The sequence below is a fragment of the Motacilla alba genome, chromosome 2, assembly GCF_015832195.1.
Source record: "Motacilla alba alba isolate MOTALB_02 chromosome 2, Motacilla_alba_V1.0_pri, whole genome shotgun sequence".
Taxonomy (NCBI): domain Eukaryota; kingdom Metazoa; phylum Chordata; class Aves; order Passeriformes; family Motacillidae; genus Motacilla; species Motacilla alba.
In genome coordinates, this window is record NC_052017.1 from 129,736,609 (window position 1) to 129,764,451 (window position 27,843).

Here is a 27,843-nt window from a genome sequence, read left to right on the forward strand (position 1 = left end):
GTAGTCCTTCCGGGTCGTGCAGGGGGAGCGCGCATGCGCGGTGCAGGCGCGTGGGTGTCCACGTGTGGCGGTGGAGGCCGCGCCGCGAGTGAGCGCCGCGTCGGGGCTGGTGCCGGGGCTGCGGCTGCTCCGCCCGCCGACCTCTCCAGTCCTCTGCCCGCTGCGGAGAGGCTCCGCAACCCTGCCGGAGATGTCTGCGGCGCGGGAGAAGAAGCGAGCCAAGAAGATGAGGAACCAGCCGGCCAGCGTCACGCTGCCCGCAGAGCCGGGGCCCTTCGCCGGCGGCGGGAGCAGAGCCTGCCCGCCCCCAGGTACGGCTGTGGGAGCCCCCTGTGTGAGGTTGTTCCAAAGCTACCCGGACCCGTTCCTCTGTAACCGGCTCCATGTGACCCTGCCTTGTCGGGGGGGTTGCACTGGATGATATCCAGAGGTTCTTTCCAAGCCAAACTATTCCGTACCCTGTGAATATGCCCTTCTCTCTGTCATCCCCTCGGTTACATAAGGAATCCCTACGGTTCCTGGTCGTAAAGTGAAATTTGGATGTTACACCCAATCCAGTTTCTCCCTTGCTTTTCCGCCAGAGCTGGGAGCTGCAGGAGGGGTGGTGTAGTCCGCTGGTGCTGTGTTTTCCCTCGCCCGAGTTTTCCCTCAGATCTGCCTGCCCAAGCAGTTTGCCTCCTGGGGCTTGTGGTCCTGTGTCTGTGAAGGGTATTGGCAGGAGGCAGCGGGGCATGTCCCTAAAATGGCAGTGTCCTGGCTTATTGCTGGAGCATTTTGTACGCAGGTAACCTTTGCAGCTGAAGACTGAAGGATCCTGTCAGCTTGTGTGCTAGATGCTTTTTTGTCTTTCTGGTTTGACCTGCATCCTCTGTGTCTCAATCGGATCTCAGTTTCCACCACCTCCTTCACATTTAGATATTTTGTTGCCTACATTATTTCAGGGAAAAACCTCACTTTAAAAAGGGTTTGTTACTGTGAGGCCTTCAGTAGTTGACAAATTGCATCTTTGTGATTGAATGAAAAGCCCTTAAGTGTCACTATGTATTTAGGTGACTGAAGAGTTCCTAAGCAGACAGAATGACGTAGCAAATTATGCTCAGCTATGTCTGAGGGTTCTGGAATGTCATTACAGGAGTACTGCTAGATTAAATACATTTTTCTAACTTTATTTGTAGCAGGGAACTTCCAAGATTACATGGTTATGTTTTTCCATTCTGTTAAAAGGCATGGATTTTCATCCATGTAGCTTTTTTTCTGTAGTGTCAGTATCACAGTTTTACAGAGCTGTTTTGTAGAAATAGGAGAGCAAAATCCTAAATAGGAGCTACAAAATTATGAATCTATACAGCAGCTAAAATAATTTAAGGTTTTTTTAGTTATTAAGTCAGTGACTGTTTGGCAAAACAGTCTTCCGTCTTCTGATTATGATTTTGACTTCCATTTAGAGGGTGTGTTTGTGATATGAGCTAATTTTGGGCTGTAGGCCTACACTGATTTGCTGACTGAGATAGCTTCCAGCCCTCTTTCCCAGCTATTTCCTTCTCACCTTCATCTCAGTGTCTGGACAATGCTGCTCTCAAGCATGTTGAAAACCAGGTCAGGGAATTGTTCCACATAAAAGCTAATTTCTGTTTCTACACCAAATTATTTCTTCTGCAGTACTACTGCAGTTCTGCATGATGTGAGGTTGCAGCAGGCTACAACAGTACTGATGCTGAACATAAAAACTTCAGTTTCTTGCTTGTTTGGAATGGAAAAAAGGAGGAATGGAAAAAATTTCTTTGCCTTTCTAAGTTCTCATAAATTGAGATGCTGCGGAATGTGAATCTGCTCCTGAGTGGTCTTCATGCCAATGGTATAATTTTTGGGACAAAGGTACAGGCTGGTTTAAGAAGCTGATCAAGCTGAAAACCGTTTTTTAAAATCTCTCACTCCATTTCTGTGGACACACAGGTTGATTTTCACTAGAGAAGCTCCCTGAATGCTATGGTCCCTTGTTCTCTCAAGCACTTATCTTGATGTAGTGGATAGGGTGACAGGAATGGCTGTGTGGAGCTTTTTTAGTTGGATTGTCCAGCATGAACTGCCTGAGAACCATATCTCGAGTTGTAGTAGAAGTCCTAACTAAGGCTTAACTGAACATAAAGTAATCTAAGCTAATATACAGTGTCAGAACTCAGAATGTCCCACAGACATTCTCGGACGTTCCAGACCCAGGTCAGAAGCATCTGAGACCCTGGCATGCAGCCAGAAACCCCTGTGGCTTTGAATCTGACCCATGGAACAATTTACCAACTTTGCAGGAAGAACAAGAAGTCACAAAAGTTAAGGTATTAAGTAGTCACGAAGTGAAGGGTAGGATTTTTGAGTGCTGTACAAGGGGTTTTTAAGCCTTGTACGCAGGGGTCCGAGTTTTGTACATGGAGGTCAGAGGTTCTAAGATGGAGGGATTTGGGTGTGCCCTGTCCTCTTTCTTTCTCCTTCCTAGCCTCCATGTCTTTGGTGATGTTGGCACTCACAGATTGGTTGAGAGTAGAAAGTCACCATTCAATATAGGTAATAGGCATTGGGGAAGAAGTATAAACATGTAACACGTAATGTGTGATATAAAAGATGGCCCCAGCCCCCTGGGAGGGCAGTGTGCCTTTGTCTGACCTGCTGAACGGGCCACAGCAGTTCAGGGAAGAATCTTTAAGATAACCAACAATAAACTACGTCGAGACCAGACAACTGAGGACTACTGAGTCTTTCTTCGAAGGCACGGGTTGGAAGAGGGACCTTTCCATCTTTCGGGGTCACCCCAATCCGGGGGTGAGACCCGACAATATAGTATTTGTTAGGCTGAATGTACACTGGTCTTTGAATAAGGTCTTCAAGGCCCTCTGAAGCTTTAGGTTCTTGCTAGGTGCTGAGCACTCCTGAAAGGTAAGTCTGTACCTTAGAAAGCTTTATGGTAGGCTTTAGTTAGTTAATTTCAGTATGGGTTTAAGTGCTTGAACCAGACAAGTAACTTACTGCACCAACATACATGTATCATGCCTACCTTAATTATTGCTGTAAAAGAAATACATGTCAGGCAAGAATACATTTGCTTATAGAAAAATAAAATCAAGGGGCAAGTGGAAAAAATAACTTTGCTGTTTTGTTACTAAAACTCTGACAAGACAATATTAAAAATCACTATGATGTTGCACGGACTGATTTTGCTCTGACTCTTGGAGGCAAAGTCTGGATTGTGTACCATTTTTAGAGCATGCAGAAGGTACTTAATCTACCACAAGTTTGCTTCAGGGCAGCGTAAAATTCTTATTTATTCCTGTAAGAAAGAATGTAATTCTTCTGATTTCTGGTGGCTTTTTCAGTTACATTTAGTAAATATAACAGGAGTCTGCAATGCAGTTTTATGAGGAAAGACTAATAGAGTTATTGGGTACTCAGACTAATTTGTGTTTCTCTAACCTCTTTTCATCTCTAAACCTTCCAGGAGATGCTCGTTCTGAGCAGCAGCAGCAGAAATTTTCAAATCAGTCATCTGGGCCTTCTTACAGGAAAGACCAATATTTTACAAAGGGGCAAAGTAGAGGAGAGAGAGGCAGAGGAGGATGGCAAGGAGGACACCAGAGTGTTTCTGAGGAGATGCCAAAATACATAACAGGTTTGTATACGTGAAAAGGTCATAATTTATCTGTCTGGGGCAATTTGCTGGTGATTAAGTTTGCTGTCTTTGTTTTTGTGCATGAGCAAAAATTAGAGCTGATGCTGTGTTCTTCTGTTTTTCCTGATTTTCTCCAAAACACAGTAGTTGTTGTGAACTGGAATTAGTGATTAGCTGTTGTTCAATGGGTCCTTTCAGATTTGTGAGTGGAAAATTTACACCTGCTTGTAGTGAAGGAATATGCATTTTGGCTTCTGTTTGCCAGCAAAATGAGTACTGACAATCATCTGCTTTTAATGTAGCCAGTGAAACTGATTTTGCTCATGATGTAAGTTAAATATAGTTTTTTGTCTAACAGAATGTTTATTTAGGAGAGCAAATCAGCTTTGCAAAACATGGCAGTGCTGTGATAGTAGATACACTTCCATAAACATGAAATGAGACCAAGCTCTGGATTTTTATTTTGTTGTTTCAAAACAGTCTGTAATATGTTACTGCTTCCTTTTTTTTTTCCATGCTAAAGATTTTTTCATCTCCCTGAACACCACCTGAAAAGATTGCTATTCTAATTTAACAAAGAAGTATTTAATGCAAATAGGAATTATTGGTTAAACAGCTTTGAGATTCATTCATGTGTAAGTATTTGCTTGACCATACCTGTAAACTTCAGGATATATAAAGAACTGAAATTTCTTCAGTGACAGTGTACAGTACTTACCTTTATGTCAAGAAGATACCGGACTGCTGTAGTAGGAGTAATTCCATAATTTATGTACAGCATCCTCCTCTGATTTTTTTGCTGTTTGTCATGCTCTGATGCAGTTCTTTCATTCCAGTGTCTACCTTTGCTCAAGCTCGTGCTGCTGAGATCAGTGCCATGTTGAAAGCAGTTTCGCAGAAGTCTTCCAACTCTCTGGTTTTCCAGACCCTCCCTAGGCACATGCGAAGGCGAGCAATGAGTCACAATGTTAAACGCCTGCCCAGGCGACTCCAAGAGATGGCCAGGAAAGAGGTATAAGTGTGTTTTACAGCATTTCATGTAGTGGGCACAGCCAAAGCACAGTGTTCTGCTCTGTCAACTTTGACTGACGTTTGGATTCAATGCAGGAACACCTCAATTTTAGGTGGTAGCTCAAATAGGTCTCACTAACCACCTGGCTTTGTGATTATGGACATCTTGAAAAGTTCTTAGAGTAGTGATAAAAGAGTCCGCTGCAGCAGAGGTTGTTCAGGTGGTGCACTGGTTCCAGGTGGTCCAAGAGTCCTCACTAAGACCTGTCTGGCTTGCACCCCACCACAGCTTTAGGATGTGACCGTGCCAGCCTCAAGCTAGCACAGCTGACGCGATGGTTCAAGTGTTACACCTCAAATGTGGGGGATGCACTGGGGTTATTGGCAGGCTGCATGTAGCTTTAGACTTACCAACTGACTAGTCCTAACAGGTCAGGGAACTCATTTTGTGGCAGTATCTCAGCATTTAGTCAGGATATTCCTATGGGGGTTACTTGCTCCTTACTCACTGTGGCCTTCTTGTATGTTTAAAAAGAAAAATTAAAAATTGGTTCAGCAGGATGTTATTGGGAAATTATCTTCCTGATGTTTGGCATTGATCACTTTATCATCTCTTAGAATTCTTAAAGTGATCAATTGAGTTTACTTGGTAAATTTTCTGTGTATTACGGTTGACTGATACATTTATTCTTTGCATTCTTTTTTTCTTTTTCGTTGTCTTTAAGTTGAGATGTTGCCCTCTCCCCCTGAGTTCCTGAAGATGATTGTTCACGGCTCAGAAATCATTTTGGATGCTTCCCTGCCACACACCAATTACATGTTTTTAGGGTGTTTTATTGGATCTTCACAACCAGTATCTCATTTTACTGTTTTGGTTCACATTCTTTTTGCTTTGTCAGACATGACAAGAGATACAGTTTGGGCCTGTTTTCTGGGAACTGAAGGAAGAAGGCTTGGCCTGTTTTGCATAGTTAGTTATGTGTTATTCACATTAAATCTAGATTTCTCTAATTTTTTTTTGGCTCTTTTGTGTCCTGCTTTTTTAACTCCTTACATATGACAGCCTTTCTGACTTCTGTGTACATGCTTACACTTCCTCTCCCATCCCTGTTTCCACTCCACTGGATTTTTGAGATTATTTAATTGGCCCTGATGCAGCTGTATTTCTTCTGCTACATTTTCTGTTTTCAGGTCTTTTGGTGTGGCTTATGTGTTTGCACAGACTCATGTTTTCCTGCAGCTTGTCCTATCTCTGTTTCTTGTTTTTGTAAAGGTTCTGCCTATTACTTTTCAGTGTTTGATCTACATCTTCAAAGTTATCTGTTTCAATTCTGCTGCATTTTCTTCGTCTTAGATCCTTTATCATGACCATATTCATTGAAACATTTACCTGGACCATCTCTTATCCCTTCAATAAGCTTAAAGATATATATTTTTCACCTACAATGCCACTTTCCTTTTTCTCTAATTGCCTTTCTGAACCAGTCACCTACCATTGGTCCAGTGGCTTGTATTTCTTTCTCTGTGATGAATGATGGGGTTTTTTTTGTTCCAGTTCTATTTTGATTTCACGGGTTGCTTCATTGTTTTTAGTGTTCTTGGCACTGATCTTCTGTCATTTTCTTTCCTTTGCTATTTTTATAACCAGTGGTCTGTTGTCAAGTGTTTCTTGGTGAGCTTACAAAGAATATTCTAAGAATCTTTTTGTATGTCTTATAGTCCTATTTCTTTGTACTACTTTTCTTCACAAAAAGTAAAATCAAACACTGGTTGAGTCATGCCTTCCTCTCTCGTTGTGCATCTACATGCAATAGTTCAGACCTTGATTAGGTCTGGTTATCAGGAATTTGTTAGGATATTGCCACACTCCTCTCTTGCCAGCTTCTGTGAGTTGTAGAAGTGATAGAGTATTTTCTGTCAGTCTGATAGTCTGTACTGCTTCTCCATGACCTCAAACCTCCAGGCATTTTCCCTGTCACATTGATTTGTTCATGTGAATATAATGATGTGTGGCAAAAACTTCACACAGCAAGCAGCAGCACTTACTGTTCACTGTTAAGTTTCTGAATATGTGGGGATTTTGTTTTATATATGGGTTTCAGTCAAGTATTGCTGCACTTCTGTGGATGTGATTTGCATAGAAAATTTCAAAGTTAGTTACCCTCAAGAGTGATCCAACATAGTATAACTTAATGTTAGTGCTTCCTGTATTCTTATATTTCAGCCTTTTTCTTTTCAGATTTTTTTTTGTGTTGAGATTTACCTCAGTAACCTCTCTTCTATAAACAGGCAGAGAAAGCTGTACACCAGAAAAAAGAACAGTCAAAGACTAAATGCCGCAAAGCTAGAAGACGCCACATAAATTTAGTAGCAGAGTTTAATCACAGGCAAAGAAAGAATATTTGGCTGGAAACCCATATTTGGCATGCAAAGAGATTTCATATGGTAAAGAAATGGGGATACTGTTTAGGAAACAGCCCTACAGAGAAGAGCTACAGGGCCTGTTACCGAGCCATGACAAAGCAATGCCTTCTTCAGGTACCACATCTACATGTTTTCTTTGATATTTTGCCAAGGTGAAGTAATCAGCTGCTTAGTTATAATGAATATTTCTGTCTCTGTGAAGTACTGTTGGGTCAGCTTTTAATAAGACTGCTGAGTATGAAATGAATAATTTTATAAGTGTAATTCTGGGTGGCAAGTTTCAGAGAGAATAAGATGAACCTTTAAAGGAGTCTTATGGTAACTATGACTGAAATACTGCATTTTCAGTTTTCTCAAGGGCTAAGAGGTTAACTGAATCCTTATATCATCTTCCTGAGCAGCTATTGAGGAGAGATAATTTATTCTATGTCCTTTTTGATCTGTTGGTTTGAGAGGCAGTTTGGCCCTCAAATGAGAAATGCCTCACCACTTTCCTACAGCTATTAATTTTATGTTAAAAAGAAACTCGTTTCACTTTTGCAGATTTTGGAGAATGAAAGATTTCTACTTAAGTGTAAATTGTGAGGCCCTGTCTGATCCTTTCTTAACAGGCTCGCTTTAAAGAGTTATCCTCTCTTTGACACTATCATCTTGTTTCAGGACTTATCATATTATTGTTGCCTGGAGTTGAAGGGTAAAGAGAATGAGCTTCTGAAGCAGCTTGCTCGGATATGTAGCATTGACACAGGTAAAATTTACATAGTTCAAAAATAAAGATTCTGAATAGACTAAAGGATGACACATCTTTTTCCTTTTTTAGTAATGTATCAGTAGTAGTTACTCAATAGTAGTAACAGAGTTGATACTGATTTTGAGTGAAAAATGTAATTAAGATGTCATGTAGGACTAGGCATTTTTATTTTAGTGACTTATTAATAAGCTAATTATAGTACATCAGCAGCTCAGCAGCTAGACTGAATTTCAATTTTGCTTTGCTTATTAAACAACATATTATTTTGTTCTTCAATAAGTATCTTCTTTTTTAGGATTGACATTTCAAGATGCTTCTTGTCTGTCTGGAAGATTCGAGGGTTCCCTGAATCTTTACCGAGCAGATCGCTATCCTGAGGATTTGCTTGGTCCTGTTACATTTATTTGGAAGCCCAGGGATGGGTCTGAAAACAGACAGTTGTGGATCTGGGTGCATCCAGCTCTGAAGCAGGTACATTTCATATATAGTTGAACTCTTATTTCTTCATGTATTTTGTTCAGCATTATTAATTCTGAAGAGGTCATCTGAAAAGTATGGAAGAACTGGGTATAATACATGGCTTCAGGAACTAAAAGTTGGAAGACTATTTCCACTCTAACAATATCCATGTTCTGCAACTTGTTTTTATAAAGTTTGTACAGAAAATGTGTGCTGCTGAGGTGTTCAATGTTTGAGCTTCTGAAAACATTTTTAGTGTCACTTGATTCAGGATTTATTTGCAATTTGATGTTGCTTGATTTACATCCTTTCCACTGGCACCCCCAGCAGGTAAAGTTCAGTATCATCATGGAGAATTATATTCCAATACATAGCTATCAGCTTTAAAATAAAACAAAAATGAAAAAAAAGTAAAATGTTGTGCACAAGCAATTTTTCCTACGTTAATTTTCAAGAGAACAAATTCTTAGCAACTTTCAATATTACTTTCAGCTTTCCTTAGCAAGCCCTTGCCTTCAGCAGAATTAAATTTTATTACTTGAAATCCACATAGGAAAATTAAATAATGGATTATAATTTTCAAAAGTATACTTAAGGTTTGCAGTGTACTGCATATCATCCTAATCCAAACTTCATTTTTCTTAAGGACATACTGAGGGAGTTAAAAGCAATTTTTCAGTGTTCAGAGCCTGAAGAAATCTGTATTTCTGAGCCTGTTACAACATTAATTCAGGAGGAAAAACAAGTGGAAGTTGTTAGAAGCCTTGGCAATAAAAGAAAGAAGGAGGATAAAGAAGGAGAAAAGTCTGTGCCAGTAAAAAAAATAATTGGTGACGGCACTAGAGATCCATTCCAGTCCTACTCTTGGATCGCACGGACTACTGGCATTACAATCAGGTTTGTTCACAGTAGAGTCAGAAGCTGTGGCCCATAACCACATAACATAGCTGCATTTCTGGCTTAACAGTACTGGGGAAAATAATATGTGTTGTACAATTTTACATTCACCTGAAACTTTCCTGTTTCAGTGACAGAAGCATGGAGATTCTCAGATACCGGCTGATCGGCCCATTATCACACTCCATCCTTACAGAGACCCTGAAGGCAGCTTCTGTCCAAACAGTAAGGAAATTGACTTTGGATGTTAGTGTAATTTTGGTAATGTTCTTAGAGTGTGCAAGCTTGTTTTTTGCTAGAAAGACCCATAAATTATCTAGCTTTCCTTTTTATAAAGGCTAACCTATGTATTACTCTGGTGGCTTCTCTGTTTTGAGCCTCTTGACTAATGCTGATCTCAGGAAGAACTCCCACCTGGATTTTAAGTGGGAGTAGGAAGAAAATAAAAACAGTGGTGCTGTTGAACAGGCTGTGTAGTTTCTGCTGAGGAGTCCAGAATAATTAATATTCTTTTTGACAAAGCATACATTCTGTTTCTCAAGCAGTGAGCTAGGGCACCTAGAACTAGGGGGTGAGACGTGTAAGGCACAGAAAACTTAGGTGTTTTCAATCAAACATGGATTTTCTCAGGATTTAGGTGTTTCATCCACTTCTTAGTGTGTAGCATCACTGTGGTTTTAATGGGGCTTTTTTGTCTCTTAAAGCCAACATAATGAGGCCGTGAAATCTCTGGCTTTCTGTAAGAAATAATTAATGACAGAATTAGGAAGTATAGTGGATTGCTTTATTTGTTTTTGGAACACAGGTTAAATTGTACAGTTTATTGGAGGGTATTGTAAAGTATACGACCACACTTCATCAGGAAAAAATTACTTCAGTTTAAAACCTGAGGAGGAGGAAAGTGACTATAGTGTTTAAGGCAAACTAAGACAGAATTCATACTGATAGAAAATAATGAATAACCATTTGAGTTTAATTAGATGCGTTGTTTTCCAGGAGATGGCAGATTCAGAAACAGAACTGAATAATTGGTGGGTAGAAAACTGCAAGGACTCTGAAAAAGTATCTCTTCATCAATGTCAAAGTGCTATCTTTGAGCTATTGGAAGGTATTTGGGCATGAGGGTGCTATTGGTGGAGGGGGGGAACTTAAAATCTAGTGGTCAAAATTTGCATTACTAATAAAGTTGACTTCATTTTGTACATGCTTATTTTTTGCATGATGAAGAGAGTGATGCCTTTGAGAATGTGCTCCAGTACTTGCCAGAGCATGGCAAACAATTGAAAATGTTACATTGGGAGTATTTAAGGGAATTTAAATCCTCTGTGTAGTTGAAACTCTTAATAGAGAAACTGAATCTTGTTTGTTATCTTTGTGAACTTAGATTTGGGATTGCTGATGGGATGTACAGTCTGATGTATACTCTCTCACCATACACTTCAAATTAAGACAATAAGTTGTACAATACATACACAGATAAAATGGTAGCCTCCAGTCCAAAGTGAAAGTATTATACCTCGTTTATGTATGTTCATTTCTAAATCAACAGTTGTGTATTCAGCTGAATTGTAAAGTATCATAAAGTTAACAATATCTTCTCAATTTCTAGCACTGAGGCAGGTAAGGCACTTTGGTAGATCTCTCACTGTACTCAAACTGTCTATCCAATGTGAGGCAGTTAAGCAGAGATGAGATAAAACTTTCACAAAGCACTTCTAAATTTCCTTTCTCTGTAAGACAGGTGTAAAACAAAGGTTGGTTGTTCTTTGAAATGTGTCAAATGCAAAGAATGAATTGAGTCTGTGGCAGTGGCTTCACTTTATGCTCAATATAAATGTAATTGCAAACCAAGTCTTGCCCTGCTCTTGTTGACTTTTCTGTTATTGGAGATTTAACAAGCATTGGTGAGTTTTTAAAACATGTTAAATAGAGTATTTTGGATTGCTTCACTAGCTTATAGTGGTGCCTGCTTACTGCAGGCAAAAATGCACAAAATACTAGTGAAGAAAAAGATCACAACTTAATTGGTGGTTTCATGGCAATGTTCACCTGTATGTTTTTAAAGGGATGAGCTCACCATCGGATATGCCACCAGGTACAATACTTGGCCTCACTGTTGGAGATCCCCGAGTCAATTTTCCAAAAAAGAAGACAAAAGCCGTGCCAGACTTTGAAAAATACCAAGGTGAAATCACTTGTCTATATTATATGAAGAGATTTAGTTTCTCTCTATTCTGTTGTTTTCATTTACTATCATCTTCTATAGATTGTCTCTTGCTGTTTTCCTCTAGGTTTTGGTTCAAAATATTTCCAATTTCTAGGGCCCTGGCAGAACAGAAACAGCTTGAAAGTTGCATGGGTTCTAGAACAGCAGTTGTGAGGGAGGGACATGCACCAAAGCTGGTCTTGTGCTCAGTGGAAGCCTCTGTCTGACCATACAGATGATCCAGGTTCGAATCCTGGCAAGGCCAACCAGGTGCTAAAAGCTCCATAGTAAGTTTCTGTTTGGTGTTTAGTCTTCCTGTTTCTCTCTCCAAGAAGATATCTGCTATTTCTGGTTTATAGGCCCATGACGTTGAAAGTTGCAATTCCACTGCAAAAAAGTTACTACCTTTGCAGGATTAGAATTTCAGATGGCCGAGATGCTGGTTATGATAGAAAATAAAAGATGCAAGCATAACTTCTGAAATTTTCATCTCAATGTTGACTTACACAATGTTTCAGTACAAAATTCAAATTCGTATGGATGTGGATGTCCTCTGAAAATGTGCAAAAGTATGCACCGGAAATAGAAGGATTTGTGTACAGTGTAGGCATTCCCAATTCGGTTGACTGGACATAGGCTGCCCCACCTAATAGGAGAAACATGATAGCCAGCTGGCAAGCAGTAGCAAATAGGACAAATTGAAAGTTCCAGAGATGTCAAAATACTGAATTTCCTTGGTGGTCTGTTTGCAAGACACTAGAATAATCTAGTCTCACAAATCACTTGCGTGAGGTTGAAGACCTACTTCAGTTACTTCTAGCTCTTTGCAAAATTCTGCTATTTTTATTTTCTTACATCCTCCTATTCTACCCTCTGTATCTAGAGCAGCCTTTCTGTTAATTAGTTCTGCTCAGCTAACTTTCTCGTCATTAGTGTTCCTGTTGGAAATGCTGCAGCATACATGACCTCTACTTTGGTTCCTTCCTGCTGAGAAGTGAGGTGAGATATGTAGCACTTGCTTACAGATACTGTTTGATCTGCTAGGAGGTAGCAGCTACAGAAAGTAATTCGGTGTCTTTCATTCTGCTTGTCATGTCTGTGAGGATATGTCCAGGATCAACAGAAGGCATTTAGGTAATTTAAATGTCTCCTAGTAGTTTCTCTCCCACTGCTGGAGCTGGTTTTCCCTCAGGAAGGATGGCCATGGTAAAAAGGTAATGGTGTAAGATAAGGAATCAAGAGCATCTCTGTGGTTTTTTCCTTTGGGGTAGAAATGTCCATCTTCACCTCTTTCTACCTGGGGTTATCCTTCACTTGCAAAATATCTTCCATACCACAAACACTCAGAAAACCTGGTGCTGCTTTTTTGTTTCTTTCTCGGTCCTTCTTTTTTTTTTTTCATAATGAACTTAAAACTGCTTCTGTCCTCTCTGACTTTTATTTAGGAGAAGGAGGAGGTCCTTGTTCAGCTAGCAAGGAAAGGTAAATGGTGTAATACCTTCTAATTTAGGTTCTGCTAAATGACTTACTGTTACATGCGACTGAAAAAGTTGAGTAGGCAGAAGGATGAATGATAGACAATATCACTGTCTTCCAGTAGAACTTGCCCAAAAAAAAAGACTTCTCTAAGGTCTGTAATTCCATTTTGGTGCTATTAATTTCCTCTTTCTGAAAAAAAAAATCATTTTATGAGCCTTAGAATTACATAAACTTTCTGAGCCTTGACTGTGTTGTGCCCTTATTCAGATATAATAATATTGTGAGCTGACCTCTATTAAAAATGTTAATAGTAATTTGTTTGTCTTAATCACATCTTGTTTATTGAGCAATAAAAGGGAACCATTGGTGTATTCCACACTTTTCCCCCCTTTTTTGCTTCTTGGACATTCAAGTACTATTTTGGATTAATATTAGTAAGATCGAAATAGCACTGTATGTGTTAGCATATACATATATGTATTTTATATTTTTACACATATTCCATATGTATTTTAGCCTCTCTTGTTCTTCAGTATTGTATAAAAGCCAATTGATTTTCTTAGATAAGCTTTACTAATTTAAAGATGCATTGCTTGTCAAATGAGTGAATAGTTTAGGTAAGTTATGGCCATCACCTTTGCTTATTGGTTGTCATACATGTAGTTTGTGGAATGATACACATCTGTTCATACTACTTTTTTTTTTTCCAAAATGCTGTTCTGAGATATGCCTGTGTTGTTTTTCCCTGTAAGTAACACACCAACAAATCAAATGTAATTTCAGTCTTTCCAAGTTACTTTATCTCTTCAGTGCATATGTGTGTGTCCAAGCTGTGTGTTACAAACACGGGCTGATCAGATTTAATCAAATCAACTGTCCTTATTTCTTCAGGCTGGAGTCAAGACTCCCAGTAAGCAGTCAGTTCTCACATGACTGCACATTAGTATTGTTCTTTTCTCCAGTTTTCAAGTACACTTCTGACATTTTGATATGTTGTTACTGTCTTGTATGGAGAAAACAAATTCCACTGCCTTAAAAAACACTCAACATGGAATATGGTGAAACTTCTACATAATCAGTGAGTGAGATGCATAGAAGGAGAATACACCATGAAAGATAATGTGAACTAAAGTTCCTTCTGTAGACACAGAGGCTGGGTCCATTCCTGTAAATGCACCTCTTGTAGAGGTGTAGGTGTCTGTCCCCAGCTGTCCTGATACCCACCATCCCTGCAGACGTAGGGCTCTCAGTCTGCTCCCAGGCTGTGTTTTTTGTTTTCACTGGTTTTTTTTTTGTGAAAGGGAGGAAGGAAAATTTTCGAATAGAACTCTTAGGCCTGTCTTCTAAGACAGATAATCAGCTGTGCAAATCAGATCAATAGCTTGAAATGGAACAAAGCCTTCTTCTATTTGCCTGTATTGTCTAAGCACCAGCTATTGACACTAGCAGAAGTAGCTTGTTGATGAGCTTCGTGTGCTTAGTAGTGCAACTTCCTATTTCCTATACTAGCCCTAACATCTTACTTTCACTATGACCAGCAACTTATTCATCAGTAAGGTTATTTCCCCAGAAATCTTAAAATATGGACTGAAGAATACAGGAGAGCGGTAAGAAGAACTAGTGTGAGGATTTGGGATTATGACTTGAGTTATAGTATGCTTAGTAGAAAGAATAAATTCTCCAGGTTGAGCAAGGATCAAAGAGAAGGAATGTACCAAGTTAGAGAAGGATATCTTAGGCAAATAAGGAGGATATTGGATGAGTGGTGGTGATGAGAAGAGGCTGACTTAAAAGGTCTTTCTATAGTGGGGAAACAACTATTTGTGCCATTATAGAATATAGGAATTGCAAAAAACTCTGAGAATATGACAAGGATAGGCTGCCTGAACTGTAGTAATAGAAAGAAATGTTTAAAAAGTAGAGAAATTTGCAGTGAATAATTTGCAGTTGAAGGAACTAGAACATGTTTAAGTAATTTAACATAAAGAGATTCTGGTGTTCACAAATGCTTTCTGTACAGAAGATGGAAAAAGTACTTTCCTTACCTTATGCTTGTAATTATGTGCCTTTCCCCCTTGGTTATCTGTAAGAGTCAGGAAGGCATTTCCTAGCACCACACACAGTTTTGTTGGTCTTTTTCTCCTTTTGAGGCCTTAATACTTGCTTTCTCTCCAGACAGAATGTGCTTTGCCTCTAGGAGTGTTGAGCTCTCTTAGGTTCCTGTTCAGTTTACTGTTCTTAATTCTTGGTCGGAGAAGGAATTCTTCTGCTTAAGTGGCAAGGATTCCCTTTTTAGTTTGAAGGAATGCCACTGTAATCTGATAATTTATTTTGCATTTCTTTTCCTCAGATAAATCTAATTTATTAGCAAGAATGCATGGCAAGTATAAGTAACATCAGCAAACTGTCAGAAGTGTTGCAGTAGTTTAGTTTATATTTCTTGCAAAGAATTTTGCAACCAATAGTAATGGGTGCATCTTAAAGACTGGATATTAAATAAATAATTATTGCAGTTATGTTTGGCAATACCTATTGCTAGGTACTGTTAGTACCACTGAATAATCCAAATTTTCTGTCTTTGAGTCTTTGTCTACATTACCTGGAAAAATTAGCAGAACCTTTTTTAAAGAGATGTAAATAAGTTTAAAAAACAAAACAAACCCTGACATCCTATGTATTAAAGGAACATGTTCCTTTAATATGTAATACCTTGTGGATGATGAAATGAGGAGCAATCCCTCTAAGTTTTTAATCACAGAAGTATTAATAGGTTCGTTGTATTGTTTCTTGGTAAGAATTACTTTACTTAAATGGATCAGCATTCACTGCGTACTGTACTGTACATTGAAGGCTGTTAATCCTTAGATCACTAAAGGTAGGTACACATTTTCTTTGCTTTCCTTAGATTTAAAACTGAAGAAGAGATGGGTTATTTAATACTTCAACAATCCATTTTGAAGGTGCAGTTGTTGTTTTTTCTTCAGTAATGTACACAACTTATTAATTTGTGCAGACATAAGCAAGAATAGTCCCTTCGTTGAAGAACACAGCCTGAAAAGATCCTGAGCAGGAAACTAGTACTAAATAAGTGTTACATGCTAAGCATAGCCATACAAATGTTTCCTGTATGTACATTTCTTAAAGGTAACTTTTGCTTCTCTTACAAGTTTACTTAGGCAGACTTATTTCAGGCTTTATAGTGTTGCTTTTTCTGATTTTTACCGAATCTGTTGAGATTCACACTCTGCCAGAAAAGCCAGATTCCAGAATATCAAAGGTGGTATGTAAAGATCTAGTTTACATTGCCAACAGTCATGTCTTTTGTTAAGAAGAAATGCTGGTGAGAAAATAACAGGTTAGTCTCTCTAACGCTAACAGTTGATTTCATATTTTATGTTTGGAAAAACATGTGATAGTAAGATGTGCCAGAAGCAGTGATGCTTGTCGAGCTTTTAATAGGCTTTTCTGGGTTGTCTGCTCATTATGGTAAGGAGGTGGCTTTGGTAATTTGGTACTTAAACCACAAAAATTGTTTGAATTTTTTTTAAAGGTTCTTTTCTTTTGTAGATAATGATAAAGTTAGGCAGCTGTACCTGAAGGGTGTACCTGCAGACTGTGCTCACAGCTTTATCTGGGACCATGACATCTGTAAGAACGTCACTGAAAATAAAATCTCAGAGCAGGTAACTAAGTAGGTGGATTGCCATTCAGGAAATGGTTCATAGAGTCCATAGAAGGAGACTCTCAAAATTTGTATAAATATAAGATTAATCAATAGCTTCCTTGATGTCATAGTATCCAGCTGCTGACATGAAGTGATTTTTTTGTAGCTTTTGCATAATGTTCTTGCACAGCCGTTGACCATGGGTTCAATTAAAAGAAAGCTTTATTGGATTGCCTGTGGGACTGTAGTTGTAGATTTATATAACAGAAAAGTTTGGAATTGGATTTTCATACATCACCTTGACTCGTGCAGCAGAAAAGAGTGACACAGGAAGGTTCTGGCCTTTAGCTGTAGTCAGGATGATTCTTCTGAATGAAAGAACTGTGGAAGCTGAAAGGAAAGAAATCCTGTGTTTCTGAACTGCACCACACTGTGTGGTGGGTTTGCTGGGCAATAACTTGTGATTTGTAGAAAATTTCACGTTTGCTCTTGCAGGTTTGAAATCTCCTTTCTTGACACTTTCATTGACAATTGAGGGCAGCCCATAAAGTGCATGGATAAAAAGGTGATTTAGTCCCAAGAGGTGGTAAACTTTTGGCACCATTGTAATCAGAAACAGAAAACATTTGTATGGCAAAAACATCTTTTAAAATATTCTTTCTGAAATTTAATTTTGTGCTCTTTCAAACTGTCTGATATAGTGTAAAAAACCAGAGTACTTAAAAATATTACACTAGCACATGATAGTTACCAGAACAATCTTTTTATATATGACAGTGTTTTTTATGCTGTCATGAAATTTAATGTTTACTTGATAAAACACAGGGAGTCTGATGGTCTGTTTCTTCATAAATGTGTTTTTAATGTGATACAATGGAATATAACAGCTGGTGATTGACAAAACCTTGGTGCCAGCATGCTTTGTGTGAAACTGTTTGATGACCAAATCTTCTTCCCCTCTCCTCAGACATAGTTCAGATTTGCTCCATGTAGTGATGGACTGAAAGCACCTGTTCAATCTAGTGTTGTGCCTAAGTCTATAAATACAAAGTTGCAGAACTTGATTTTCCTCCTTCATGTATGTTGTACCTTGTACCTGCTCTTTATGAAGGACTATGGAAGTAAGAAGGGGAGAGAAAGGGTGTTTAATACTCTTTTCTAAAATAGCTTTTCATGCCTTGAAGAAATTCTGTTCTAATATATAGTGTATTACTACTATGTTTTTCCTAGCTGTAAAATCACCTTTTCTCTGTATCTTGAAAGGGTATCTGGAAGAGGGAAGAAGAATGGTTAACTTATGGGAAATGTCTCCTCCTTCTTAGGATTTAAACCATATGAGGGCTCAGTTACTGGTACCTGGATCACACCTTGATTTGGGTCCTTGTGAGTCTAAGATTCCCATACTGTTGGTGCAGCAGCCAGGGAAGATGGCTGGACAAGATCGACCAGGATGGGGGAGTGGCTGGGATATCTATCTTCCAAAGGGCTGGGGCATGGCTTTCTGGATTCCTTTTGTAAGTGACTTTGATGGCAAATTGCAAGTAAATTTGATAATTTATATAATTTAGTTTAAATTAATTGATTTTAGAGAGTGTTCTTTGCATTGGGATTATAGTTGTAATTATAATTGTATAACCAATTCCCAATTACAGGATCAAAATTTCACTTCCAAAAATGGTGTATGAACTGGTTCATGACAGAAGCTTGGTCTTGAAATTTAAACAATAGTTTGCCATGTCTTCTGTTGGAAGACAGCTATGCTCACATACAACTATGCCCACATGGCAGTCTAGAAGCAGCAAATCAGTGAGGAGTCAGGAGAGAAAGCTGAAGCTGTACCTCTGTGTTTCTACAAGCATATCCCTCTAAAGAGAAATCATTTGGTGCCTGCTGCTAATCAGTTTCCAGCTTGGCTATCTACACCTCTGTCACCAGGGGTGCTTCTGATTTGGGAGAGAGCTTAAAACAAAGTTTGAGTTAAGCTTGAATGCTCCTTTGGTGCTGTTTGAAACATCCTGCTTTGAGTGTTTAGGTGGCAGTCTTAATACCTTTCTGCAGTTAAAATTATGCTTTTGAATGGTCAGGGGATCTAGTTGCAGTGATACCTATTGTATGGTTAAAATACGTTGGGCAGTGGTTGTCAAAGTAATACAACATTCCTGGCAATGTCCAAGATCAGATCCTGTGAAATTCTCTTCAGTTTTGTTGATAGTTTTGCAGAACTGAATTTAAAGCATGAATAACTATTTTGTTGAAATTAGCATCTAGAACTGTAGAAACCATGCTTAAGTTTATTTTTTAAAGCTTTAAAGCATTAGACTTTCAATTTTCTAAGGAAGTACCCTCTGGGAATTAACATTTTGTTTCATCTAGGAACCCAGAATCGGTTCAAACATTGCTTTTTGGGCATTTGATTTTTATAACAGATATATCGAGGTGTACGAGTCGGTGGCTTGCAAGAGGCATTAAAACATTCTGAATACCAAAGAACACCTCACACTCCAAATGATTTCCCAGACTGCCCAGCAGGAATGCAGTTTGCCAAAGAACTGGAAACCAGTCTTCTTGAAAAATTCAAACGGTAACATTAATTTAAAAATTGATGCTAAGAATGACAAAAATGAATACTGCTTAAAATAGTCCCTTAATTATCTGTTGTTGTGTTCATTTAGACTTGGACTTTTTGAGATTTTTCACCAGCGTTTTAGGAATCCTAGATATAATTAACTCTGCTAAACCGAGTGTATAAATTCAACCATTCTATTCCCAGAGACATGCTCAGTTATAGAGCTGTACAAGGCTGCATGGCAATAAAATAAACAAAACTATTTTGAGATCCCTAAGCAGCAAATGGGGGAGGAGGTAAGAGAATGCAAAGGAGTATGTCCAAGTATGTACTGAGTGTTAAGGAATAAAGTAAATTAAGAGGTACATTTTGGTATCTAAATATCAGGCATTCTCAAGATTGTATTCATTTTTCCTGAAACAAAGAGAACTCTTAACCATGCGTTTGGAGTAGCTGGAAGTGTCCTCTGCACCAAGTGGTGTTGGTTCCCCTTCCAGATAGGAGGGGAAATTAGGAGAAGTTCAGAAGAAAAGGTGGTGGTATGAATCACAGCAGGTAGATGTTTCTAGCATGGCCGAAAGGATATAGTTGACAGAAATATAGCAGCATTTTCTAGACTGTGATTTTAAAATTCTTGTTCAATGAGGTTAGAAAGTTAACTGCATTCCCTTTCTGTTTTAAATACTTGATTTTGAAAATATTCTTACCTACTTATTTGATTCATCATTTAGACGTCCACCTGCAAAAAGAGCAAATTATGTCAAGCTGGGCACTCTGTCTCCTTTCATCTGTCCTTGGGGGCAGCTGACCAAGAACTGGGAAGGAAGAATGAAAGCTTCAGGAGGATTTTTACGTCCTTCCTCCCCACACCCTGACTGCACAACTGAAGGTCAGACGCTTTGTGACCCGAAAGCAGAAGTGGTCAGAGAAGCTTCCCCAGAGAATGGTGAGGCAGAGGAGACCATGGAAATAGCAAGTTCTGAGGGTGCCATAAATACAGAGGATGTTACAAGCACTCAAGATTTTGGTGAGAGAGATAAAACTAAGACAAGTGACTTTATTGTTCTCAGGTATGACAAAATTATACACACATTTATTTCTATATTGGTATTTATTGAATTGGGGAAAGGAAGAGCTCAGCCTTGATTATTAAGATGAGAGAATTATTTCATCCAGATACACAGAGATTAAATAGTTTTGTCACAAATCAGAATCTGCTGCTGAGTGGAAATCGTTCTGCATTTCTCCAGCAAACTTGATGACTACATAAAGAAAACTCCTTAAATTATCTTAAATTTAACACTCTGGAGTTTACCGTGTTTTTAGAGTTGGTGTATGGAGCTTTTGGCGTATGGAGGTCGATGGAGCTTTTAGAGGCTCATATTTGTGACTTTAGGACTACTGCTGTGAAAATCATCTTGCATTCTCTTCCCTAATACATCACCACAGGTGGTTCTTGCACTCCTTAACAAGGTCTCGAAAAAGTAGAGAATCCCCCACATTCCAGTGCAACACACGAGGGCAGCAACAGTATTGGAAAGTGCCTGAGCACAGGTCTCTCATTTTTGTGTGGTTACCAGGGGAAGAAAACACTGAAAGTTCTGGACTGCATTAGTGTCACTGGAGATTGTAGTGTGTTTGTGGTTTTAACAAGCTTTGGGGGTTTTAACAAGTAATGTCTCCTTTTTTCTGAAGACAACTCTTGAGTTCCACTCACCAATGTTCTTTTTAGACTAAGAGTGATACAATTACCAGCTTGGAAGATTACAGAAAAGCCCCAGGGCTTTTTTTAAATGTGCTCTTGCAAATATGTGGGGTCCTGGATTTCTTTTAAACTGCTTGTTAATAACTATCTGTGATGTTTGTTTTTGAACATTTTTAATAGGAGTGAGAAACTACTAATGCAGCTATCAGCCTGGTGTTACCCCACTGCTGGGAAAGATCGGCGGATACGCCTTATTTCTCGGCTGGGACAGAAGGAAATGACTGAAGATGTTTTTTTGCCAATTTTGATGAGCTACCCAAGGGCTCTTGTCTGGGTCAATTTGTCACTCTTGAGAAAGGGGAACCCTGAATTACATGCCATGATTTGCATCCCAACAGAAGATGACTTGCTGCATCTAAGCAAAGACAAACTCTTCTGTGGTCCACAAGAACCCATGCATCGTGACATATTCAAGGACAAGGTACGGAAGCAAAAAGAGAAGAAGAGGAAGAAGAAAAAGGATAACGTGAAGTCTCTAGAGAGTGACCCTGCCTGCATTCCAGATGAAGAAGCAGCTGAGGACCATGAAGACCTCATTCTCGGTCTTTGGTCAGATGCTCTCCCAGATGTTACTTCCCACTGCTCCAGGACTGTCTTGGGGTATGTCACTCGAGGGGATTTTTCACTGGCTGTAGGCTGTGGAGAAGCACTGGGTTTTGTTAGCTTGACTGGGTTAATTTATATGTTACACAGCCAGCCAGCAGATAAGAAAGGGCTTGTTTTGTTAAGGACTCCAGCATCTTTACAGTACAGGTTTGCAAGACTTAATATTGAGGTTTAAGCATCAGTGCAGTAGAATGCCAAAAATGCCAAAGAATTTAGTTTTGTATTCTGTGGCCTTTCTGATTTGTCTCAAATTTGAGGTTATTCTGAGCCCAAACAGCTCTAAGATTATGAAATAATTAAAAAGCTTTTCAGCCTTATCCAAGAAAATAATGCCTGAAGAGACTAGAGTTACTTTTGATGTCTACATTGCTAGGGATTTCTAACAGATCATTATCATGATCTTCTTAAAGAAGCATATTCTTCATTTTTTCTCCTCAAAGCAGTGGATGCTATAACAATATACAGGAAATCATCATCATGTTAATTTTAGAAGTCTTTGCTCAGATGGACTGTAAATTTACAGTGCACTTTCACATGTAACTGCATGCGGTCTGATCCAGTGTACATAGCAAGTGGCTTTCCTGATTCCTTGTATCTCAGTAGGTGTGGCTGCAGTGCAACAGAGCTATATAGAGAAGGCTGAATGCTTAAATGAAATACAAATAAAATATAGACCAGCTATGTAATTTTGAATTATAGCAACTGGAGCTTTTACACTGGAAAGCATATCAGTTTGTCTCCCTGGTCTGAAAGGTAATAAGCCTTTCAGATGCAAATTGCTACTGAATGCCACAGTGGGTCAGCACACATTTTCTGTTAATAGTAGGGGATATTGTTGTTCCTCAAAACATGAATTTAGTTTTGTATGGAATGTGCCAGAATTGAAGGTTTTTTCATGTTACAGTATGGTTCATTAATATTGTTCAAACAATTATAAAACTTGTAAAATATGCTATGGGGTAAAGGGAGAAAGTTGTTTGATTTGCCTGGGTCAGTGTGGGTAGGTTGTTTGTGTTTGGTATTTTGTTGTTTCTTTGGTTTTTTTAATGATAGCCTTAAGCATCTAGCTATTATTAAGGAACTTGAAAAAGAATTTACACTAATACACTCTAGTTTAGTAGCAGCATGATACAAATATATGTCAGTTGGTAAAATTATCCTGAAATGATCATGTACAAATAAAAATGTAATGTATTCCGGAGTTAATAGTCTATTGACTAAGTTTAATTCTCAGAGAAATTAAACATGAGTTAGTTAATGACTTTTTTCTTTCTAAATGTTATTGTTCAACTTAATTTCCTCTTTCACAGTTTTGTTTGAAAGTCTTAGGCAAATTTATTAATGTTGGCTGGAGTTGTTTGCGGTAAGATTTAGTGTGCCTTACCCCCAAAATTATTAAAATATAGGACCATTTATATATGGCACACACATGGGGAAGGAGAAAGAACATCTGATTGCAAGGGAAGTATTGGAAGTGGGGCTGAATTTTTTTTTAAAGTCTTCAGAAGATGGATTGTAGAATGTCCACCAGCAATGGGAGTTGTGGTGGCGTGTGGGAAAGAAAGATGCCGTTTCCAGCACAGCTTGGATTGCAGCTCTGTGAGAAATCATGGTGAATGGCTCCTCACTGCTCACCTTTGATGCACCTGATAAAGCAATCATGTCCCAGAAAGGTCCTGGGAAGCATCTGCAGGAAAGCCAGCAGATGGCCCCAGAGGAAAGAGCTTGGTTCTGGCAGGGCTGGGATTCACACGCTCCTGGCGTGTGACTGTGAGTGCTGCAGCCTGTAGATATGTGTGAATAAGGAGCCCCTTAAACTTTACAGCCTGGCTGCTCTGATCAAGTTCTCTCCTGGTAATAATCCTGGATTTAATGAACCTTTTGAATTGTAAGCCCGATTGAAATATTTCTAGGATCACGGTTTCCAGAGCTGTGCTTCACGGGAAGAAAAAAGGGGAAGTGATGTTTATATGATTTTTTTCCCTCATCACCTCCCTCATCTTCTTAATAGATACATATTTTCTTGCCTCAATAGACCCAGCTTGTATGCGACAAAGAAAGAGAAGCCCCTTCCCAAGCTATCATTTTTTTCTTTTCTGCTTGTAGATCTTTTGTTCACTGAGTCTTTCCCAGGTTTTTATTTTAAAAAAAAAACCATCTGGAGTCTTTCCTTTTTTTTTCTTCCTATTGGTAATTTCTGCCAGGTTTTCATTTTGACACTTCCTGTTACTTTTCTTTGATTTCCATTCTCTATTTTTGATTTATGATCCTTGTCTCTGGTGAGCCAGTGAACAGAAACTGGAACCCAAGTGCATCCTGTTCTGTATATCTTGTAATATTGTTACACAGTTGTTTTCCTGTAAGTCAGTGATTTATGCCTTTAGACTTCACTCCTTGTAAAATACACTGCAAACCAGATAAGTTAAAAATGCTCAAAACTCTCAGCCAAAATTTGTCAGAAAAGTACTGTGACTTTATGTAGCTGCAAGGAAATTTTTATCTGTGGTTGCAATTTCCAGATTCCATGTGTCTCGAGGGTGATTTAGTCATAAAAACCATGTCAACACCGGATAACCAAACTGTGGTAATTAAACCTGTATTATCTGTGCATCAGCTGTATAGTATGTCTGTGCTCATCATGTTGAATCAGGTGTAGTTTACAGCACACATCTGCTCTTACTGCAGTTGCTACACTTTGCTTAACTACCCCAGAGCATCTGGATCAGCTCCTGTGGGCTGTAATGCACAAGCATTTTTGGGAACCTGGGAAGCTCTGGCCTGGTGAAAGCAGCTCTCACAAGCTCTCCGGTTCCCATGCTATCCTCCAGATAACTTTCTCAAAATGGATGCCAGCACAAACCCTTAGCTCTCGTTCTGTGCTTGGCAAGAGCTTTTGGAAGCTAAAATGAAGCACAGAAGGCAATTTTGGCATTCTCCGTAGCACAGCGAGGAGGTTGAATGGTAACACACGGCTCCTGTAGCTCTTTCTGTGGCTCCCTCAGAGCAGCTGTGTAAATGCTGCATTTGACTCACCTGGTGAAGGGTCTTTTCCCAGGCTGAGCCATGACTTCCATGGCAGTTGCCTGCTCTGCTGACAGGTGTAGTGACTAATGGACCTACCAAGCTGAGGGGCTCCAAGATACACATTCTTTACCATCTCAAATCCAGAAAATGAGGTTGCAGAGGAGGGTGCTGATTACTCTGTGGGATGAAGTGAGGTGGGACTGGGGCCAGATTGTTGTGTGTTTGTTAAAGATGTTCAGGGCAATCTGTTTAGCAGCCTGTAGGTAATGGAAGAAGTTACCTGGCAGAAAAGCAGCTGGGGTTGCTGAAACAAATCTGGGAAATGAATTGACAGGGTGTCAGGCTGCTCGATGGAGATAGAAGCCTTGGGGGATCAGCAGACAAAGAGCTGTCAAATTCAGCATGACATTTTTCTTTCAGTGCTCTAAATCTGGAAGAGCCAGATATGTCAAACCTGATCCATTCTCATGTCCATGTGAGGTAGGTAGTAGGAACAGAGCTTGGGGGAGTAAACCACCAAAGGCCGATTTCTGAAGCGCTAAGACTGAGAAAAGCAGAAAAGCAATTGCATTGCTCTGTTTTCCAAGAATACAACATACAGAAAACCCCAACCCAAAATCCCATGCTTCTAAATGATATTCACAGAGGTCAGCAATGTAAACAGCACCCACAATTTACCTATTGCAAATTCAACTCAGCTGTACTACAGTTCTTTGCAACACTGTTCTCATCAAATTCCTGCAAGAGCAAGTAAAACTGTATGGAGTAATGAGAGCTTAGAAAGGATAGGGGATATGGGCTGAAACTATTTTGTGCCAGCTTTGAAAGTCAGAGCCAGCTTGACATTGGTCAAAATAATGAGTTTAAGGTAGTTTCAAAAGTAGGTGGAGTGACAAAAGACAAAACACAATTTTTATTTATTGCAGTGGGTCTCTTCTTAAAGAAATTCAGTTTTTTTTCTACAGTAGCAATATGCCTGCACAGGATGATTTTTTAAAATCATTTTTAGATGCTCCAAGATGAGTGTAACGTACCACCATCAGTTTGCTTCATACATTCTAGTTGTCTTTTCGTCATGGGCTTACAGCAGTGCTGCTATTCTGACTAGCTAAGTCCAATTCTTAAGAAATAAAATCAATAAGAAATCCGGGACATGGCAAGAGTAAAGCACAGAATGAAAAAGCAGTCTGAAGGAAGAGAGTAACTCAAATTTCATGATCCAAATATGTGAGGATTTTCTGCAATCTTTCCAGAAAGCGTGGTGCAATTCAGTATTTCATTTCATCTCAAGATCAAATAAATAGCCAGGGTGAGAAAGCTGTTTCAGCTCAGTCCTTTTCTCAGCATCCTGTTCTTCGCCCAGAAACGGTGTTTTTTTTAAAGAAGACCAAAATGGTTGTGATGGATGGGAGAGCTCAAGCACGTGAAAACCCATGTGTCCATCAGAGCTCTCTCACATCTCATCTCTTCTGGATTTGCTCTCTTTTTTCATATTAGGTAATAGTAAAGGCTTTTTTTTTTTTTCCTAACAAAAGGATGAACTAAAAACAAACTTGGACAGGCAAAACCTGAGTTATCTAGAGCTTTATTACACAGAAATTACTTTAAATGCCACCTCAGGATTGAGCCCCTTCTTTCTACCTACTAGAGACACTCCAGTTGTTTTGACTGTGGCTCTAGTGATGAATCTTGTATGTCTGCAGTTATAATTATTTATAAATACTGCACATATACTTCTAAAAATCTTACCTGAGTTTTATCAGGTGTCATCCAAGAAAGCTTCAACCCAGAGGCAAAGCCAATTGCTCAGAATGAATAGGGTTGGGTGGGAAAGAGGGACCATCCACATCAAAGTCTGTTACTGTTCCTCAGCATTGAAAAAAATCCAGAGTGCATGCACAGAAAAACAAACAATAAATCTGCAATTAAAAATACACTTCTCAGATGGGCTGCTGCTTAATGCTGTGATTTTTTTTTATTTTTTTTTTTTTTAAGATGCATGTGGAAGTAGTTTTGGTACAGACCAGTAGGGATTAAAGGGTTAAAAATAGATAGTTTATTTTCCTGTAGAACAGCGTGTCTTACAGGAATCAATTGCATCCAGGTTTTCTGAATATTTTTGCAATGCAATAATTCTTTTAAATTAGTTGGCAAATACATGAAGGGGGTTCCAAATGAAGGCACAAAAAGTTATGAAATTGGTTGAGAACTGTAACCAGTTGTTTTTGTTTTTTCAAAGAGAAGCAGATGAAAATGAGCATTAGTACATAATAGTCAGGAATGTCTTAAAAAAGAATTAATTGTACTTTCCCTTAGTCTTTTTAGGGCTTTCACTGAGCTACTGTATTGTGAAACATTAATTATTTGTATTCATAAGAGTTAATAATTAAAAAATATAAATGTAGTTTCAATTGGTGTGTTTAAGAACTTTTATGCCAAGAGGCAGCACGCAATGGCCCAACTTCTAAAATGGCAACCCCAAACTACAGATTTCTGTATCCCCTGAAGTCTCCCCACACCTGATGCTGGGGCAGAGGAGGTTTATGGGATGTTGTGGGTGTCCAGCAGCACTCAGTGAGACACACACTGGAGCCTGAGAAAACAACCTCAGTGGAAGCTGCTCTTGGAGCACTGTGACAGCACCCTGTGTCAAAAGCTGTGGAGGCCAGTCCTTCCCATGCAAAGCTCTGGAGTTTTGGAGAAGGAAGGGTAAGAAGGGTAAGCTCATAGATACTGATCCTGCCATTCTGTGTTAATTTGGGGGGGATAAAAAAAACTTCCTCTAGACTTTCCTTTTTCAGGTTAGTAGACATGTAGAAGATTAGTCTTACTCCTTTTTGGATTATCCAACGAAACAGAAATATCCAGAAAATAGCAATTCCTTCTTTGCCTGAAGGCCTGTTTGTGGCATCCTGAGTAACCACCCCATTTTTGTGGTACAGCACGCTGGTGTGAGGCCAGAGCTCACCGATGTTACAAGGTGTGGTTGTGCAAGGCTTTGCACGTGGGCAAATGCACAACACAAAGGTAAGGGGCTTCCTAATGAACAGACTTTCAAATCTCTGCTTCCCTTGGAGCAAATAATTCTTTTGATTGAGCAGCAGAAGAGGCTTCAGACATCTTTCAAATCATAGGAACATAGAGTGGTTTGGGTTGGAAGGGACCTTAAAGATTGCCTAGTTCCAACCCCTCTGCCATGGGCAAGGACAGCTCCCCCAGACCAAGTTGCCCAAAGCCCCATCCAGCCTGGCTCCCTCCATGAGTTCATCCTCTGTGTCCTTGCCATTTGGTGTGGAATGGTTCATGGTTTGACAACTTTCCTGTAGAAGTGTAAAG

The 27,843-nt window shown here is 39.2% G+C and overlaps 1 protein-coding gene across 2 annotated transcripts; it reads left to right on the plus strand.

Moving 5' to 3' along the window:
- Positions 1-51: 51 nt before the first annotated feature.
- POP1 (POP1 homolog, ribonuclease P/MRP subunit) lies at positions 52-27,663 on the plus strand. Of its 2 annotated transcripts, XM_038128198.1 has the most exons (15): positions 52-311; positions 3,485-3,655; positions 4,492-4,667; positions 6,956-7,204; positions 7,751-7,838; positions 8,137-8,312; positions 8,947-9,197; positions 9,329-9,422; positions 10,194-10,305; positions 11,263-11,382; positions 16,450-16,565; positions 17,869-18,060; positions 18,973-19,127; positions 19,844-20,182; positions 20,998-27,663. In XM_038128198.1, exons 1-15 carry the CDS (start codon positions 191-193, stop codon positions 21,656-21,658), a joined length of 3,021 nt encoding a protein of 1,006 aa, XP_037984126.1. In that variant the 5' UTR covers positions 52-190; the 3' UTR covers positions 21,659-27,663. The 2 variants fall into 2 exon arrangements, with proteins under 2 accessions (XP_037984126.1, XP_037984127.1); XM_038128199.1 differs by lacking the exon at positions 52-311 and having other exon boundaries at positions 3,610-3,655; positions 4,478-4,667.
- The last annotated feature ends 180 nt before the right edge of the window (positions 27,664-27,843 follow it).